This window comes from Bos taurus, chromosome 2 (genome assembly GCF_002263795.3).
Source record: "Bos taurus isolate L1 Dominette 01449 registration number 42190680 breed Hereford chromosome 2, ARS-UCD2.0, whole genome shotgun sequence".
Taxonomy (NCBI): Eukaryota; Metazoa; Chordata; class Mammalia; order Artiodactyla; family Bovidae; genus Bos; species Bos taurus.
Window position 1 is genome coordinate 73,385,009 of NC_037329.1, and position 19,254 is coordinate 73,404,262.

Sequence of the window (19,254 nt, forward strand, 5' to 3'; positions counted from 1 at the left end):
CCTTTAATAAGTTTGCATTTTGCTAGCTTCTTAAACGAACGGAGAGGACTGTAGATTTAAAGCGCCTGGGATCTGCTGCCATCTAGTGTTAGGTTGCTGACAGCTGCTTCAAAACTGAGCTCCAAAGAATGGAACTTTTCACCTCCTCCCACGCCTGCCCCAGTGCCCCACTTCTGCCTCCATTCCAGTCACCAGCCCATGTCAGCACAAAGCTTTTGCGTCTTTCCTTTTTCCCACTGTCACTAACAATCTAGCTTTCATGCCCATTTTGTTGGAAGGACGTCAAAAGAAGTCAGTTGAATTGGCTCACCATATGCTATTTCTGGGCAAGTTCTTTAAGCTCTCTGGGCTTCAGTCTCATTGTTCAGATAGGAACAGAACTGCCTAACTTCATAGGTTGTCCTGATTAAATGAGCTAATACACATGCAAGGATTTAATAAATGTTCATTATCATCACACATCTATCAAACCTGAGTCCTTAATGGAAATACAAGTATTGAAAATAGTCTGGGGAATTCCCTGGAGGTCCAGCGGTTAAGACTCAGCACTTTCACTGCAGTAGCAGTCTAACCCCTGGTCGGGGAAATAAGATGCCTCAGAGCTGGAAAAAAGGAAACAGCTTGTATTACTTTTCATTTTATTATCAGAACGCAGAAATTGGGTTCTGTAAGACAATTCAGGCTGCTTGTTTTTCAGAGGTCCATTCTGGATAAAAAGTCCTTTGAAAATATTTGCACCCAGGCTATAGCTTCTTCTTTTTTAAAAAATTGAAGTTACAAAGTTAGTTTCAGACATACAGCAAAGTGATTCAGTTTATATGTGTATTCATTTTCAGATTGTTTTCCATTATGGGTTATTACAAGATATTGAGTACAGCTTCCTGTGCTATACAACAGGTTCTTGTTTGTTATCTGTTTCATATACAGTGGTGTGTATGTTAATCCCAAACTCCTAAATTATCTATCCCTACCCTTAACTGTTTTTTTTAGTGGCATGGGCAGCTTGCAGGATCCCTACCAGGGAACTTCCTAAAACTCACTTCTCAATCTTTTCAACTATTTAAAAATGTAAAACAAAACCCTGCAGCGGGTTGGATTGGGCAGCAGGATAACTGGTCGCTTTGAGGGCCACAGGCTGCCCCATGATGTAGTTAGGTTTGGGCCTTGTGATTTTTTCTGCCTATAGAAAGTGCAAATTACTTGTATACATTCATCACACTTGTGGGCTGAGAGCAGCCATGGGCATCACTGCACAGGGGACAGAGCCCTGCTGTGCCCACCTGTCAGTCCTTGAACAGCCTTTGCCGTACTGCAGTGAGACACACTCATGATCCATCAGCCACGGTTACAACTTCCAGATTCTTGATTTTTTCCCTACAAAATCTGAGGATCAACCCCACACTACTTTGACAAATGCTCCTAATACAGTCCCCAGGAAAATGTTAAGTTCAACTCTATTTCTTTGCCATGATATATGCTAAAAACCCCTCTCCCCATCCAGCTCCAGGGTACATCAAAAAACTCCTCACACGTCAAGTGATGATGATCAGTACAATGCTGGAAGAGGAGTGTCTGGGCAGTAGGTCAGGAAACAGGGAAATAATAAAAATCTGTCAGGCTGCATTGGTAAGCTTATCTGGTGCTTTCCCAGAATGGAAACCAGATGGACTTCTAGATCCACAAATTCAGACATGGTTCAAAGAGTTAGGCAGTTCTGTTACTCATTCAATTTAATTAAACATAATGAACATAGTCTGTATAGGGACTAATCTAGAGCTAAGATGTTCTTTGTATGTTTATTTTTGGGTGCGTGTGGCTCTGTTGGTACTTGTGGGCTTTCTCTAGTTGCAGTGAGCAGGGGCTGGTCTCAAGTTGCGGGGCACAGGCTTCTCACTGCAGTGGCTTCTCTTGTTGCGGAGAATGGGCTCTAAGTGCGCAGGTTCAGTTGCTCTGTGGCATGTAGAATCTTGACCAGGGATGAACCTGTGTCCCTTGCACTGACTGGCAAATTCTTAACCACTGGACCACCAGGCAAGTCCCTATGCTCTCTGTGTATTAAAACTGATTCACCTAGGTCAGTATTATCATCATAATATGTAACAAATATTACATGAAAAAACGTTTGGTGGTAATGAATCCTTTTAATGAAACTGAATTAGCTGATCCCTTGTGGCTCAGCTGGTAATGAATCCACCTGCAATGCATGAGACCTGGGTTCAATCCCTGGGTTGGAAAGATCTCCTGGAGAAGGGAAAGGCCACCCGCTCCAGTATTCTGTCCTGGAGAATTCCATGGACTGTACTGTATTAGTCCCCGGGGTCGCAAAGAGTCGGACATGACTCAGAGATTTTTACTTCACTTCAATTAGCTGACACATTTCAAGGGTATCAAAACCTTAAAAGATCATTCAAAGGCAAAACCCAACATTTTTTATTTCAGGATATCCAAGTTCCCCTTGCATACAAAAAACAGAAAAAGTTTATCAGGTGGTCACTACATGAATCTTGAAACCAAATTCCTGATTGATGATACTGATATAAGATGGTAGTTATTAATTAATCCATGCCAGCCCACCACAAACTAATTTAACATTGGTAAAAATGATCGTATATACATAAATGTCTATTAGTACTGACACCTCCTTCTCACTCCCCATAGAATTTGACTTCTAGTTTCAGCCATCTGATGGGTTAAATGTGCTTGGTCTAATAGAGAACTATTTTGATGGTCAAGCAAGATTTTCTTTATTTGATGGTAACAACAAAGGTTACAGTTTAGTACTTAAACCAGCAGTTAATAGTGATTTTCTCCCCAGGCAGAGTAACTAAAAGCACCTGTGAAAACTGCAAAGAAAACTAGGGACAGGACAAGAGGCAGCGGAAGCCTGGCTGCTGTAAACTGGTGTGCACCCCTGCATTCCAGCAAGGGCAGGGGAGCCAGAATCACCGACTGCTTTCCTCAGGGACTTGAATTGACAGTTTTTTCCCAACTATCTTGTTACTGGTTGCATTCCACTGTACCCAGTTAAATATAAAGAATTAGTCTTCTTAATAAAATCATCTTTTCAGAAGAACTATACACATTAAAAAAAAAATCACTGATTGTGTTTCCTTCGTCTTTTTTTCTTTGAACTTGCAGGTGATTGAGTCTCCTGTGTTTCTTCTTTTACACCAGATACGGGCTGTTTGAAAACTATTTCATTATCTTTATCATCATCATTCATTTTAGCCACTTCAGATTTTCGTTTCTCCAAAAATGCTGGTGTACAAACTGGTGTGGGACCCTGGGTTCAAGTGAAAGATTATAATACATAAATGTGGGAAGATATTAGGAATGACCCTCTCCCGCCACCACTCCTCTATTTTTATAAGTTACACATATTATTTTTGGCCTGTTTCCATCATTTGATGATATAGCTGCACATGATCAAGCGCTTAGGTGCTGATCACACTTCGTTACAAGACTAAGCAAGCAAAGCGACAGTAGCAGCAACTGCCTTTCCTCCTTTAAACTGCAATACTGGATTCCCAGAATACTGAGGACAATCTTACCTGGCTATCCACAGCCTTCTCAGGAGTCTCAGGAGTGACTGAAGCGGCTTTCTTCTTCTTACGTAAAGCCTTCAATAAATTTTAAGAGACTACATCAATCTGCGTGTTGACTAGATGTGGTGGTCCTCAATGGACTTCCCCATTTATCTTTTTCTAATATCAAGTGGGTAATATGATAAGCAAAAGTTTTACCTGGTGCTTTCTGGAATTTTGAGGACCAGTGTTTGAAGCATTTTCCTCATTTTTATGTAATACCTTAACCTAAGTAAGCATACAGAAGTAATAGAAAAAGAAGTTGTAAAACTAGCAGTCTCACATATGTATATTTTAAAACTTACCATTAGATCATTATACATATGCTTATTAGTTAATTCTGACATAGACTTTTAGGACTATTTCCAACTTAAAAGGACCATGAAACAAAATTTTAACTAAAATGGCATATAAAGGATGGTCATTTTACAGTCTTGGTATTTACTGGTAACATACAATAAACCAAACATTTAATCCTGGCAATGACACCTTTACTAGTAATCTACAAGCATTATGGTTTTCAGTCAAATAAGGTTTCACTCAATCATCTAAAACTACTAAATCAGGTACGTGTTGCAAATTGGTTAATCCCGTTCAGGATTTCCTCCCCTGTGTAGTGTAACAGGAAATACTAGGACTGCTTGACAAACCTACAAAGACAAGCCTACAATGACTGCAGTATCAAAAATTCAGTCAAAACCTCGTAGGGGGAGATACTGGGTTAGACATTTTATACAAAGGAATACACACCAATGAAGGGAAATTATAATCAATCCCCTTTTTAGCCAATCTCTTCCTGAGTAATTTTTCCTTCTTTTTAAACCGCTCCTCCATCCGTAGCTTTTGAACAAGTGACCGATTCTGATTGTACCGTTTCACTGCTGGATATGATGGCCTTTTAAATGGCATATGCCACTCTCTAAAAAGTTCTTCATGTACCTTTTCAGGTGGTATAAAATGACCTACAATTAAAAAAGAAAGAAAAAAAAAGTTTTCAATCAAGTAGGAGGGAGAGGATTTTAATGAGAACTCCAGACTCTCCCTTGTGTCACTTGTAGCATACTCAAATTGATGTGTCCCCCATTTACAAGGAGAAGCCTGAAAGAAAAAAGCAGGTACCCAAGGGAAAGTCAGGCAGCCCACAATTACCCACCACTCACTCACTGTGTGCCAAGAACGATTCCAGGACTAGAGATACATGAGTGAACAAGACGAGTGCATAGAGGAGAGTGTGGAAATTAAGTCTTAGGGTTCCCAAAGCTAAAAGGACTCCCACTTTTAGACTGTGTGACTCACGACAGCAGAAGCTCTTACCCTTCTGGCTCATATCCTCCAGGCACCTGCCCAGGACTAAGGCAGCTCACTGCTTATCTGTATCTCTCTGTTTAGGGATGCACACTGAGCCCCTTATGCAGGGAAGCCAAAATCCCTGGGATCTACCCTCCACCAGTGATAGATGGTACACAAATATCCCAGTTTCTGTGCTTGTCAGCTGGGATAATTCTGTTTCCCAAGGTGACCAGCAGGAAGGAGCCCAAATGCCTAAATAACCTGCTTGCTAAAATACCCTTTACTGACTTCCTTCCTTCCTTTACTGACTGTCAAATCTTCACTCCTTACAAGTATTTCCCTGGGATCACCTCCAAGACAAACTACTCCCCTGCAAAAAAAAGAAAAGGTGGGGATGTGGCTAACACCTCACATCGGAGTTCGGCACTGTTTTTGCCACCCTTCAGAAGTCAGGTGGAGCACAGCAGGGATCTCACACACGTGGTCACCCAATCACCCACTTCGTCCTGGCAAGAGCCACATTTTTCACGTGTGAATAACACCCAGGATCTCAGGGGGCTCCTGGGACCCTCTCTCACAGCAATAGGAACTAAGATGGAGAGGTGTGACCTGGGTGCTGGCTCTGGATGAGCTGCTCTGGGGAGGCGGGTCGGTGGGAGCTCCACCTCCTGCAGGATGAACCTCTCATCTGCTACTGTCGCCCTTGTACTTCCAATGGTTTCTCTGCAGGGGAGCTTCAGCCAAGGCCATGAAGACTGGCTGACATGTGACTCCTCACCCTGAACATCATCCTGTCTAGGACCATTAGTGGTTTCTGCTGTCCTCGGCATGTATTCTAAACTGTGCTTTACATGGCTTCTGGTAACCTGACCTTTATTCATCTATTTTCTTGCTACGCTCTTTGAAGGCAATTACGTTTGTCACTGGTTTGGCATTTGCTGTCCCCCCACCAAATTCTCAGTTCCACCCCTTCACCTGGCTGTTATTTAATCTTCAGGTTCCAACTTTAATGACTCTTCCTCAGGGAAGCCTCCCACACCTCACCAGGAAGCCCTTCCTATTTACTCCTTAAGGAAACTGTTCTAACTCCATCTCAGCAGAAAACAGCTCTCACTCCAGAAATCTTAAAATTCCAGTTCAAACCTATCTTGAAAATGCACTTAAATTGTTGCACCACTACTTAGGAGACTCATCCCAGGGATGAGGTGGGACGTCCAAGCAGCTAAGCAACTTCTCACCGCAGCCACCATCAGCAGGAGCATCCCTGAAATCCCACAGGCTAAGAATCGGGTACTTACACTTCAAGAGTCTTTCACCAAAAAGGTAGTTGTTCATTGTTTCAGCAGCTATTTTGGCAACATCTTCAGATTCAAACTCCACAAAGCCGTAGCCTTTGCTATTTCCAGTCTGCAATGACAAATCCACCACAAAAAGCAGAACAATTACATACTAATGTGCCACCAAACCCCTAAAATGTCATTAATGTACATTAGCTGTGTCCGACTCCTGCGACACCATGGACTGTAGCCTGCCAGGCTCCTCTGTTCATGGGATTTTCCAGGCAAGAATACTAGAGTGGGTTGCCATTTCCTTCTTCAGGGGATCTTCCCGATCCAGGGATTGAACCTGGGTGTCCTGCACAGCAGGCAGATACTGACTGAGCTACCAGGGAATTCCCAGTAGGAATAGCATTAAGGAATAACATTAAGACACCTTTAATTTTCAACTTCAAATCACATAGTGTGCAGACTGTTACAGGGAAAGAAAAGATCCAAAATAGTCTAAATTTGCCTCTGGTTTTGAAGATTTCCTGGGATTATAGTTGGAATTTATTCAGTAGCAACAGCCAACATAAAGGAATCTGGTAGGCTCCATAGTCCTTTATTCATTGACCTCATGGGTGGTCATATTATCCATCTACTTGGGAGATGGAATAAATGCGTCACAAAAATACAGGTAATGTAATTCCCATTTATATGAAAAAAAATGAAAAGAAATTAAGTCAGTGTCTCCCAGCCCATCAATAAAACATCGCATTCACTGTCATGTTTAACAACGACTGACTATCTCCACAGCTGAGGGCACAGGACCAGGGACCACTCTCTCAGAGACACACATGCTGGGTTCTGGCCTCTACACCGCAACATAATGAGCTTGCTAACAGGAGTTCTAAAGTCCAAATGCTCAGGTTTGAATCTTAGCTCTGACACTCAGATAAGGAATGTTTAAGCCTCAGTTTTTCCTAAAATGAGGATAAAATAAACACTCTCATAGAGTTGCCATGAAAACACAAAATAACTGGCAAGTGCTCCACACTTTTGTCAAGTAGTCAATACATGTTACTTTAGGGTGGCAGGGTATGCCTACCCCACATCTGCTCCTCTGGCAAATAATTATTGAGCTGAAGGTACTGAGAAATAGAACAAGAAACTCTGCCCTCCCCTTATTTACCTAAAAACAGGACACAAATTTAGAAAGGTGTCCTCTCCCTTCTATCAGAAAGATGTTAGAGGAATCCACACAAGAAACTTTACTAAGCAGATTTTATCACTAAGATCCAAACCTGGGCATTTGGACTTTAGAATTCTTATGAGCCTCCTGATATTTGCCTCCCCACAACTTGCAACCACATAAACTCAAAGCACTGTTCCCTCATCTTGTCACTCCTCAAAGTTCTCACAACCCTTTCTTTGAGCACCCCCATGAGTAAGCAAACATTTTAGTCTCTTTTTAATCTGTTTTTCAGTCCAATTTATAGGGTCTCAGCCTAGGGCAGTAGAAAAAGAACTTTCCCTACTCTACAGTTCCAATTCTTAGTGACAACAACTAGGAAAACTTTACAATCTTGCATTAAACAAACTATTTTCGGATATGGCTCAAAACTGGTCATGTGATCCTGGAAATAAGAAACCATTCACAGGCTGTGTGGCTTAACAAGAGTTGGGAGCCAGGAGGCTGACTCCTAGCTGTGCTAGTGACTAACAATCAGGACACAGCCACCACCTAGAGTCTCAGGTTAGTTATCTGCAACAGGATGATTCTGGTAAAACTTTAAATGTCTGACAATCCTCCTACCATCCCAACTCTCACTCAGGAGGGGAACGATGGTGGAGTGTAAGACACTATAATAAATCTTTTGAAATCTGATGTGAAAATACATGTCAAGTGTCCCCCAAACCAAACACTCAAAAGCCAAAACCTTGACCTAGTAATCCAAGAAAGTTAGAAATACCAAGCAGATAGTCAAAACTGGGGTGGGTAGCTTTATAATATGCAACAAAGCTGGAAATGTTACATTTCAGTGCACTGCATCAAGGAGCAGACTTTCTAAGAAAACTGGCCTCAACTCTTTAAAAGAGCCAATGTCAAGAAAAACCAAACAAGCAAAACAGGGATAGAGAGACTGTTCTACATAGGATGAAGAGATAAACGATCAAGTGCAATGCATAAACCCTAACTAGATCCCAGAATGGCAGGGACTATTGCAGATATTTGAAGAGGGGCAGTAAATGAGATTATCATTTTGTGATTATGTAGCACAATGTCCTTCGGAGAAGGAAATGGCAACCCACTCCAGTGTTCTTGCCTGGAGAATCCCAGGAACAGGGGAGCCTGGTGGGCTGCTGTCTATGGGGTCGCACAGAGTCAGACACAACTGAAGCGACTTAGCAGCAGCACAATGTCCTTATTCTTAGATTTATGATGATGTATTTATATTAAAGTATTACAACTATCACTTTCTTCAAAAGGTTAAAAACCCAAAAAAGTATGTATGTTTTTATAGACATGAGAAGAGATGAAGCTAGTGTATCAGGATATTAACAATGAGTGAATCCAAGGGAGGATGTTCATTACACTTTCCTTTCTACTTCCCTGTCAACATTTTCAGAACACAAGGCTGGTGAACACAACTGCACTTCCTTATGGAAAAACACTTACAAAATAACAACCCACAAAAGGCAGAAAAAAAAGTCTTTGAAAAAAACAATAAGGGCAAAAACATGAATAAGTGTTTCACAGAACACCAAAGGCTGATAAACAAATAATGATACTCAATCTCACTACTGCATTCATCTCACGTGCTAGTAAAGTAATGCTTAAAATTCTCCAAGCCAGGCTTCAGCAATATGTGAACTGTGAACTTCTAGATGTTCAAGCTGGTTTTAGAAAAGGCAGAGGAATCAGAGATCAAATTGCCAATATCCGAAGGATCATCGAAAAAGGAAGAGAGTTCCGTGCACGATACTGGATGCTTGGGGCTAGTGCACTGGGACGACCCAGAGGGATGGTATGGGGAGGGAGGAGGGAAGAGGGTTCAGGATGGGGAACACATGTATACCTGTGGCGGATTCATTTTGATATTTGGCAAAACTAATACAATTATGTAAAGTTTAAAAATAAAATAAAATTAGAAAAAAAAAACCAAAAAACAAAAAAAACATCTATTTCTGCTTTCTTGACTATGCCAAAGCCTTTGACTGTGTGCATCACAATAAACTGTGGAAAATTCTGAAAGAGATGGGAATACCAGACCACCTGACCTGCCTCTTGACAAACCTATATGCAGGTCAGGAAGCAACAGTCAGAACTGGACATGGAACAACAGACTGGTTCCAAATAGGAAAAGGAGTACGTCAAGGCTGCATATTGTCACCCTGCTTATTTAACTTATATGCAGAGTAAATCATGAGAAATGCTGGACTGGAAGAAACACAAGCTGGAATCAAGATTGCCGGGAGAAATATCAATAACCTCAGATATGCAGATGACACCACCCTTATGGCAGAGATTGAAGAACTAAAGAGCCTCTTGATGGAAGTGAAAGAGCAGAGTGAAAAAGTTGGCTAAAGCTCAGCATTCAGAAAACGAAGATCATGGCATCTGGTCCCATCACTTCATGCAAATAGATGGGGAAACAGTGGAAACAGTGGCCGACTTTATTTTTCTGGGCTCCAAACTCACTGCAGACGGTGACTGCAGCCATGAAATTAAAAGACGCTTACTTCGTGGAAGGAAAGTTATGACCAACCTACACAGCATATTGAAAAGCAGAGACATCACTTTGTCAACAAAGGTCCGTCTAGTCAAGGCTGTGGTTTTTCCTGTGGTCATGTATGGATGTGAGAGTTGGACTGTGAAGAAAGCTGAGCACAGAATTGATGCTTTTGCACTGTGGTGTTGGAGAAGACTCTTGAGAGTCCCTTGGACTGCAAGGAGATCCAACCAGTCCATCCGAAAGGAAATCAGCCCTGAAGGACTAATTGGAAGCTGAAACTCCAATACTCTAGCGACCTGAAGCGAAGGGCTGACTCACTGGTAAAGACCCTAATGTTGGGAAAGATTGAGGGCAGGAGGAGAATGGGATGACAGAGGATGAGATGGTTGGATGGCATCACCGACTCAATGGACATGGGTTTGGGTGGACTCTGGGAGTTGGTGATGGACAGGGAGGCCTGGCGTGCTGTGATTCACGGGGTCGCAAAAAGCTGGACATGACTGAGCGACTGAACTGACTGAATCTCACTAAAAATTAGGCAGATCATTCTACACTCATCCAGAGGATATATTATAAAGTGCTATTTTTCAAACTCAGAGTTTGAAGAGTTTAAAAGTTGCCCTTTTAAAGGGCAGCAGAATCAATTTATTATGCCAGAAAAGTATTTTTAAATAAACTGAATGGGAAAATTAAGTATTATCTTCCTAGATTTTTATTTCAGTTAATGTTTACGTACAGGTACATGTGTGCTGGCTTGTGCTGTAAAACTTACTTCTTATTGTGGATTCAAGGTCTGAAAAATACTATTCAAGAGAAAGTCACCTATACCTGCACAAAGAATGTTCCCAGCAGTTTCATCGACAAGACTGGAAGAAAGCTAACGTTCAACAAGAGGGTGGATAAACAAACTGCAGCATATTCAGGCAGTGACAACAGAGCAGGGACAAGTAGTTAACTGTTCTGTTGTAACTTAAGTGGTAAAATGTGAAAAAACTGTATCAAGAAAAAAAGAGATTCCAGTAACAAGAATTCTGTGGTTACAAGTATTGTATGTGGGAAAAAAATAAAGTTGGCCACACCCTATTACTGAAATAAACCACACAAATCTTTATTAGGAGGTAGGTATGATACAGTGACATTTTTACAATACTTTGTGTATCAGGCACTGTTCTAAGAATCTTATACTTATTACCTCATTTAAGCTTTGATTCAATACTCCTGAGAGGCTAGTGCAATTTTGCTCACATTTTAAATCAGAAAACAAGCACGCAGGTTATAGAATTTGCCCAAAGTCACAGAACCAGTAAGGTGTAGAGTCCAGCCTCACACTTAAGTTCATGAACCCTTGGGTTAGTAGTTACAGGATAAAAAGGACTCACTAGGATTGCCAATTTTATTTGAGGAACTGAGGCAATTACCTTAAAAAAAAAAAAAGTATACTACACATTCACAGGAATACTAATTTTGTTCTCCATCTGCTTCAGGTTTTAGACCTTATCCAATCCCTTTCTGGAATGAAGTGTGATAATCGAACATGCAAACATGCTCCAAAACCTGTCAAGGATGATATGCTTTTGGAAAATAAAACAATCTAATTCAATACAAAAATCTTACCTTTTTACTCCTGGACAGTCTGAATCTTGTAACAGTGCCAAATTGGGAAAAATATGCTCGGATCTGGGTTTCATAAAGGGTTGGTGGTAAGTGGCCCACATAGATTACTCCAGGAGTAGGTTTTTGTTTCTCCTGTTGCTGAAAACATAAAGACCAGGGAAATATATATATATATATATGTTTTTAATTAAAAAAAAAAATCACACTGCAACAGAACTTGTGAAACTCTGCTCTTAGATTAAGACAAGAGATCAAAAACCTACCCTGTATTTCCACTTACCACAACAGAAACTATAAAGAATAATAGTGAAGAGACTTATGGTTGCCCGGGGGGGAGCGGGATGGGGGAGGAGTGGGAGTTTAGGGTTAGCAGATGCAAACTATTATATGGAAAATGGATAAACAACAAGGTCCTACGGTATAGCACAGGGAACTATATTCAACACCCCAGGAGAGATTAACACAACACTGTAAATCAACTAAACTCCAATGGAAACAAAAAAAAAAAAGGGTGTCCTCGAAGACAATCGCCAAGCAGTAGCCTGTCTTCTCAGCTTCCCTCTCCGAGCACGAATACTCAGTAACTACACGCTGAATTAACAGATAAAATCTGGCCTAAGAACTCTAACAAACATACCCTTCAATATTGTTTGCAGATCACCATTTACTCGCACCCAAGTAAAGAAACAATTTTAAGACGTCAGTAAACCTCCACGAAGCCTACTAACCTTTTAGTATCTCTGTCCTCGAATCCCTGCCTTCGGTAACACAGACTTTTAAGCTTTCCCATGTACATTTTATGATAAAATCTTGGGCAGATATTATTGAACTTGATATCAGGGCCCCCAAACAGCAAATAGAACTTGGGTAATACTGTCTTTTAAGAATTCCAAAACCACTAACCAGGCAAACAAACCTCCCCAGTTCGGGGGCCCAGCCGAAGTAGGACTGGAGCTGATCCGCGGGACGAGGGCCGACCCAACAGCTGGCTCTCCTCTCTTCGAGCATCCCCGCGATATCCACTCCTTACCTTACCTCCGTAAGGACCCTAAAGTCCGCGCGGCCCAAAGCCGTCACTTCTCGGTCCTCCCGAGGAAACCTCGGCCCGCAAGCTCTTGAGGTCGGGTCCCGACCTGGGTGACGCCGGACGAAGCACACGCTTGGGGAGGCCGAGGCGCGCGGGCGGGACACCCAGACCCGGTCCGCCACCTCTCCTCGCGGTCGGGCCCGCGCCGGCCGCTCACCTTGGTCGCACGCCGACGAACCTGAGCCACCTCCTTTTTAAATTTGGCATCCTCCTGCGGGTTTAGGGACAGGAGTGGCTTTGCCGGGCCACCGAACGCCGCCATGCCGCCAGCTCGTACTCCGACGAGACCCACGCGGTACACCCGGAAACGCCAGACCCTCTGCTTCCCCAAAGCGGAAGGGAGGGCGGGGCCTGCGGCACGGCTCCGGGGCGGAGCCTGGGTGCACGGCGCGGGGGCGGAGCCTGGGTGCACGGCGCGGGGGCGGAGCCTGGGCGACAGCGTAGCGCGGGGGCGAGGCATAGGGCGTGGCGCAGCGCGGTGAAAGGGCTCAAGGGGCTTCTCGGCTGGCAGGTGTCGTCTGGCACGTTCAGGGTTGCCTCCATTTGGAGGTGCTCATTCGCCTGGCTGCTCAATATTTAGATATCCTGCCTGACAGTGATTCTACCTGCCAACGAGGTCAGCTCTGTGTCCGGGAACTCCCCTTGGGAGGGCTTTTCTAAGCTGATCTGATGCTTTTAGCAAGGGTGTCGTCTTCTGTTGCCTACAGGAGATGGCTTTCACTCCTTGCATTGTTGCAGGGCTGGCCTCTTGGCTGTTCTCAAAATTAGATGTTTGATGTATGAGTCAGATACTGGTCTAGGATACAGAGCAGGTTCTACGGTTCCCTGAGGGTCCCTTCCGTGTGTGTGTGTGTGTGTGTGTGTGTGTGTGTGTGAACAGCCCCCTCTATTCCTGACATCTCTTAGTTCCTATGGGGAGGGAAAAGGAGGAGCAGAGTAGGGGAAGACGGCAAACTGACGGGATCTTCTGGGAGATCCCCTCTCAGATTTCTCCGACCCGCTTCAGGAATTCCTGGCCTCCAAAGGATCAGGTGGTGACACAAGTCTTATCAAAATTGAGTGAGCATGCGGATTGCCAATTCTGATTCCTGGGGGGAGGGGGGGGGCAGGGCCTCAGGTTCTGTCTTTCTAACAAGCTCCCAGGTGAGGCTGATGCTCTGTGGATTACACTTTGATTATCAGGAGTAGAGACATGGGGAACTGATCACTGAACTGGGTTGAATTGCTGTCCCCTCAAAAGATATGTTTAAGTCTTCACCTCAACACCTGTGATGCAGACAGGATCTTTGCTGATGTAATCATGTTCAGATGAGGTTGTTATGGAATAAGGTGGGCCCTAATCCAATGATTAGTGTCCTTATAATAAGGAAACTTGGACACACACACACACACACACACACACACACACACACGGATAATGCCACGTGATGATGGAGGCAGAGATTGGAGAGATGTCATAAACTGAGGAACACCAGGAATTGCTGGAAGAGGTAAGGGACTATTCTTCCCTAGAGTCTTCAAGAGAATGGCTCTGCCAAAATCTGGGACTTGGATTTCTAGCCTCTAGAACTGTGGGAGAAGACATTTCTGTTGTTTCCAGCCACCCAGTTTGTGGTCATTTGTAATGGCAGCCTTAGGAAACGAATACAGTTACCACTTTGGTGCAGCCTTAAATGATGTTCTGAGGAAAACACTTTGATTAATCTTGGGGCTTACTTGACACCTTACCACGAGGTAGTGGAAGAACTCTTGGATGTTCACAGAAAGCTACCAGGACACCCTCCCCTTGGCCTTCACCTGATCATAGAAGTCTGCCCTTAACTGGGGACAGAGTCTCAGCCCTTGAATCCTCACTGCATCCCAGACCTGTTTCATTTTCCCCTTTCTGAGCTTGAGTCAGTCACAGCGCCTTCAATGACGTATGCTCTGGCCCTGCCAGGGACCATCTCATTCTCCTCTGACTTTGCTGTCTAGAGCCCAGGGATCATAGGAGTTGTGCTCTTCTGGTCAGAGAATCCAGAAGCCCACTAGACCCTTGGCCATGTGCCTGGGGAAAAATCCTCCTCCTCTCAGGTGGTACCTCAGTTTTCTCAGCCATAAATAAGATTTTGGTTGAGATGATTGTTAAGTTTCCTGGGTGGAGGTGGGGGAGTCTGTACTGTTTAGTGGCAGCAGCATCAGTACTAATGATCAGAATGGCAGCTGGCCTTCCACATGCCCAGGTAATAGACGTGGGCTGCCTATATTTGTCTCTTCCTTCCTTCTCTCCTTCTTAACTTCTTTCCCTGTTTTCCTCCCTCTCTTCCTTCCTCCTGATTTGCATGTAGAATGGGGAGGCTACTTGGGTGAGATGGTTCTCACTGAGTTAGACTGTCCCATACACACTGCCTTGGCATCTGTCCCCAGCACTCATTGCCAGCGCCACCCCACCCCAGTCACTTAACAACGTGTAACAAATGCCTCCCAGGCACTTCCCCAGACCAAGTGGACTGTTGAGTGAGCTCACTGCAGTTCTCCCCATCTTTCTCCCCCTCTGTCTTCCCATGCCACCCCTCACTTGGGATAGAATATGGGCACGTCTTTCCCATGGTGCCACTATCATCACCTATGGGCTGGGGGCCCAGCACAGCAAGGGCTGCTTGCTGGGGTTGATGGCAGGGGGTGGGGGGTGGGGGTTAGGGGGGTGGATGGCAGAGTGGGACCACCTGCAGGGCAAGGCAGGATGTGCTGAGTGTCTGGGGAGCTGGGCCATGGGAGGAGAGGGCTCTGTGGGGTGGGGCTGAGGGCTGGAGGAGAGGAGACCAGGTGGGCACCGACAAGGTCCAAGGTGCCTGCCCAGCTCTGCCCACCTTCCTCTTTCCCTATTCTCCTCCCCTTCCATCTCTCTGCCTGATCCCTGTGGGGTCATCCAACATGTCACCCTCGGGATGAGAGCCCAGCTACGTGAACCCAGCTGCTGCCACTAAAGAGGGCAGACTCCCCTACCCCACCCTTGGCCCTGCCGGACTGTCCCTTGCTTAGTTACAGGGCTTCTCATGTGGGACTGAAAGGCACAGTTTTAGGGGAAGAAGTGTGGAGCGATTCTCATCTGTGTCACCAGCTTCAACTGTGCAGCCTCAATGCATGTCACCTGACAAACTAAACATTCAGTCTGCAGACCACTTAGGGCCCATGACCTGAGGCTGGAAGGGAAATTTTCTTCCTCTGTCCTGTGGATGTCTGTCACCTGGGGCACACCCTGCCCTATGCTGTGTTTAATGTCCTGCACAGGCCCCAAATCCAGATACCAAGTGTGGCAGTGACCCTGGTGAAGCTGGGTGGGCCTCTGGGAGATAGGGGTGGGAAGCGTGGAGAGTGGGTGCTGCCCAGAGGGTTCAGATTCCCTGGGAAAACCACTGGGCTGACTCACCAATGCCCTCTTTCACCCCAGAATCCTTTCCAGCCCTTCAGTGAGGGATGTGGGCCCTGGTGTCCTGGGTCCTGAAGGGCCTGTAGTCCAAATCCTGGTGCCCCCTTCCTAGCCTGTATTAATCATGTTTGTATTTTCTCTTTTTCTGTTTTGACACCTTAACAAGCTTGCTGGCAGTTTGGGATTAGCAGATGCAAACTATTATATATATAATGGATAGACAACAAAGTCCTACTGTTTAGCACAATATCAATATCCTGTGATAAACCATAACAGCAAAAAAAATATGAAAAAGAATATCTATATAACTGAGTCACTTTGCTGTGTCCCAGAAACTAGCACAAGATGGTAAATCAACTATATTTGATTACAAAATAAATTTTAAAAAAGCCAGCTGGCTGCAGAGGGACTATTTCTCCCAGGGCTAGCAAAGGCTCAGCCTGGAGCATCTCCTTACCTGAATCTCATGTACAAAGCCAATATTGGTTCCCTGCCCTAAGTCATGCCAGGGCCAGGTATGAGGTGACTTGAGACCACGCCTATAGTCAGAAGCCCACCAGAAGCATTCAAAGTACTCACAGACACAGGCTCTGGCTTGGCTTTCCTTGCTCCTGCTTCTGCCTCCTGAGTAAGCCTTGTGCTTCCCCATGTGGTCCTGCATGGCATGGTGCCCTGTCCTCTCAGGAAATGTAAGTAATAAATTCTTCTTTCAGTGGCACTGGCCTTTCCAGTTGTCACTATGTCACCTCTGTAAATTAAAACCTCATGGGGGCTTCCCTGGTGGCTCAGTGGTAAAGAATCTGCCTGCCAATGTAGGAGACATGGGTTCAGTCCCTGGTTTGGGCAGATCTCACATGCCACCGAGCAACAAAGGCCAGGTGCCACAACTATTGAGCCCAGGAACAGCAACTATTGAGCCCTCTGGCAGCAGCTGCTGACACCTGCATGTCCTAGAGCCTGCACACCACGAGAGAAGCCACTATACTGAGAAGCCCACACACAGTGCAACAAAAAGCAGCCCCTGCTCTTTGCAACTAGAAAAAAGCCCTTGTAGCACAGCCAAAAATAACTAAAATCGGAAAAAAAATCCAAACCCTCATGGGTACACAGCTCCAGGCCCATCTCGTTTTTCTCTCTTTGCACTGACTCCCTAACCCTTTCTCCTGTCCTCAGACTGCAGGCCACAGCTCCCAACCACGCTCCTTTCTGGCCTCTTTTGCTCTTCAAAGAACCTTGCAGACGTGCACCACCCATCACACTGTCCTCAGTACTATTAAAAGAGGTTTATTTTCACCCTTAAATTAGCCCCAAATGTCTACAGTGTTAATATTCACACTGAGGGAGTGCAGGCAAACTGGCTGCTTCAGGCCCTGGTGGCAGGGGAATGGAAATTTGTTCAATGTCTTTGAAAAGTGATTTGACAAAATATGTCAAGAATTTTAAAAATAGGACTTAACAAAAGAATGATCTTATTTCTTAAATTCTGACTTTCAGTTTTTCTTTTTTATCAAAGTATCAGTCAGTTCAGTTCAGTCGATCAGTTGTGTCCGACTCTTTGCGACCCCATGAATTGCAGCACGCCAGGCCTCCCTGTCCATCACCAACTCCCGGAGTTCACTCAGAGTAACGTCCATCGAGTCAGTGATGCCATCCAGCCATCTCATCCTCTGTCGTCCCCTTCTCCTCCTGCCCCCAATCCCTCCCAGCATCAGTCTTTTCCAATGAGTCAACTCTTTGCATGAGGTGGCCAAAGTACAGGAGTTTGAGCTTTAGCATCGTTCCTTCCAAAGAAATCCCAGGGCTGATCTCCTTCAGAATGGACTGGTTGGATCTCCTTGCAGTCCAAGGGATTCTCAAGAATCTTCTCCAACACCATAGTTCAAAAGCATCAATTCTTTGGCACTCAGCTTTCTTCACAGTCCAACTCTCACATCCATACATGACCACTGGAAAAACCATAGCCTTGACTAGATGAACCTTTTTGGCAAAGTAATGTCTCTGCTTTTCAATATGCTATCTAGGTTGGTCATAACTTTCCTTCCAAGGAGTAAGCGTCTTTTAATTTCATGGCTGCAATCACCATCTGCAGTGATTTTGGAGCCCCCAAAAATAAAGTCTGACATTGTTTCCACTGTTTCCCCATCTATATCCCATGAAGTGACGGAAGCAGATGCCATGATCTTCGTTTTCTGAATGTTGAGCTTTAAGCCAACTGTTTTCACTCTCCTTTTTCACTTTCATCAAGAAGCTTTTAGTTCCTCTTCACTTTCTGCCATAAGGGTGGTGTCATCTGCATATCTGAGGTTATTGATATTTCTCCCGGCAATCTTGATTCCAGCTTGTGTTTCTTCCAGTCCAGCATTTCTCATGATGTACTCTGCATATAAGTTAAATAAACAGGGTGACAATGTACAGCCTTGATGAACTCCTTTTCCTATTTGGAACCAGTCTGTTGTTCCATGTCCAGTTCTAACTGTTGCTTCCTGACCTGCATACAAATTTTTCAAGAGGCAGATCAGGCGGTCTGGTATTACCATCTCTTTCAGAATTTTCCACAGTTTATTGTGATGCACACAGTCAAAGGCTTTGGCATAGTCAAGAAAGCAGAAATAGATGTTTTTCTGGAACTCTCTTGCTTTTTCCATGATCCAGCGGATGTTGGCAATTTGATCTCTGGTTCCTCTGCCTTTTCTAAAACCAGCTTGAACATTAGGAAGTTCACGGTCACATATTGCTGAAGCCTGGCTTGGAGAATTTGAGCATTACTTTACTAGCGTGTAGATGAGTGCAATTGTGCGGTAGTTTGAGCATTCTTTGGCATTGCCTTTCTTTGGGATTGGAATGAAAAGTGACCTTTTCCAGTCCTGTGGCCACTGCTGACTTTTCCAAATTTGCTGGCATACTGAGTGTAGCACTTTCACAGCATCATCTTTCAAGATTTGAAATAGCTCAACTGAAATTCCATCACCTCCACTAGCTTTGTTCGTAGTGATGCTTTCTAAGGCCCACTTGACTTCACATTCCAGGATGTCTGGCTCTAGGTCAGTGATCACACCATCGTGATTATCTGGGTCGTGAAGATCTTTTTTGTACAGTTCTTCTGTGTATTCTTGCCACCTCTTCTTAATATCTTCTGCTTCTGTTAGGTCCATACCATTTCTGTCCTTTATTGAGCTCATCTTTGCATGAAATGTTCCTTTGGTATCTCTGATTTTCTTGAAGAGATCCCTAGTCTTTCCCATTCTGTTGTTTTCCTCTATTTCTTGGCATTGAT

At 44.3% G+C, this 19,254-nt stretch overlaps 1 protein-coding gene across 2 annotated transcripts; it reads right to left on the reverse strand.

The window, feature by feature from the left end:
• Window positions 1-2,406: 2,406 nt before the first annotated feature.
• Window positions 2,407-12,874, reverse strand: NIFK (nucleolar protein interacting with the FHA domain of MKI67). Of its 2 annotated transcripts, NM_001034354.2 has the most exon segments (7): window positions 2,416-3,283; window positions 3,552-3,620; window positions 3,744-3,812; window positions 4,335-4,546; window positions 6,173-6,281; window positions 11,485-11,622; window positions 12,729-12,863. In NM_001034354.2, coding segments are annotated over 7 exon segments (891 nt in total). In that variant the 5' UTR covers window positions 12,834-12,863; the 3' UTR covers window positions 2,416-3,094.
• Window positions 12,875-19,254: the final 6,380 nt, after the last annotated feature.

Coding starts and splice junctions, on each gene's coding strand:
- NIFK (XM_059892763.1), bottom strand. CDS start 12,833: ATGGCGGCGTTCGGTGGCCCGGCAAAGCCACTCCTGTCCCTAAACCCG. Junction 6,282..12,728: donor TTCGTCGGCGTGCGACCAAG/GTGAGCGGCCGG, acceptor TTGTCATTGCAG/ACTGGAAATAGCAAAGGCTA. Junction 3,621..3,743: donor AAAATTCCAGAAAGCACCAG/GTAAAACTTTTG, acceptor AATTTATTGAAG/GCTTTACGTAAGAAGAAGAA.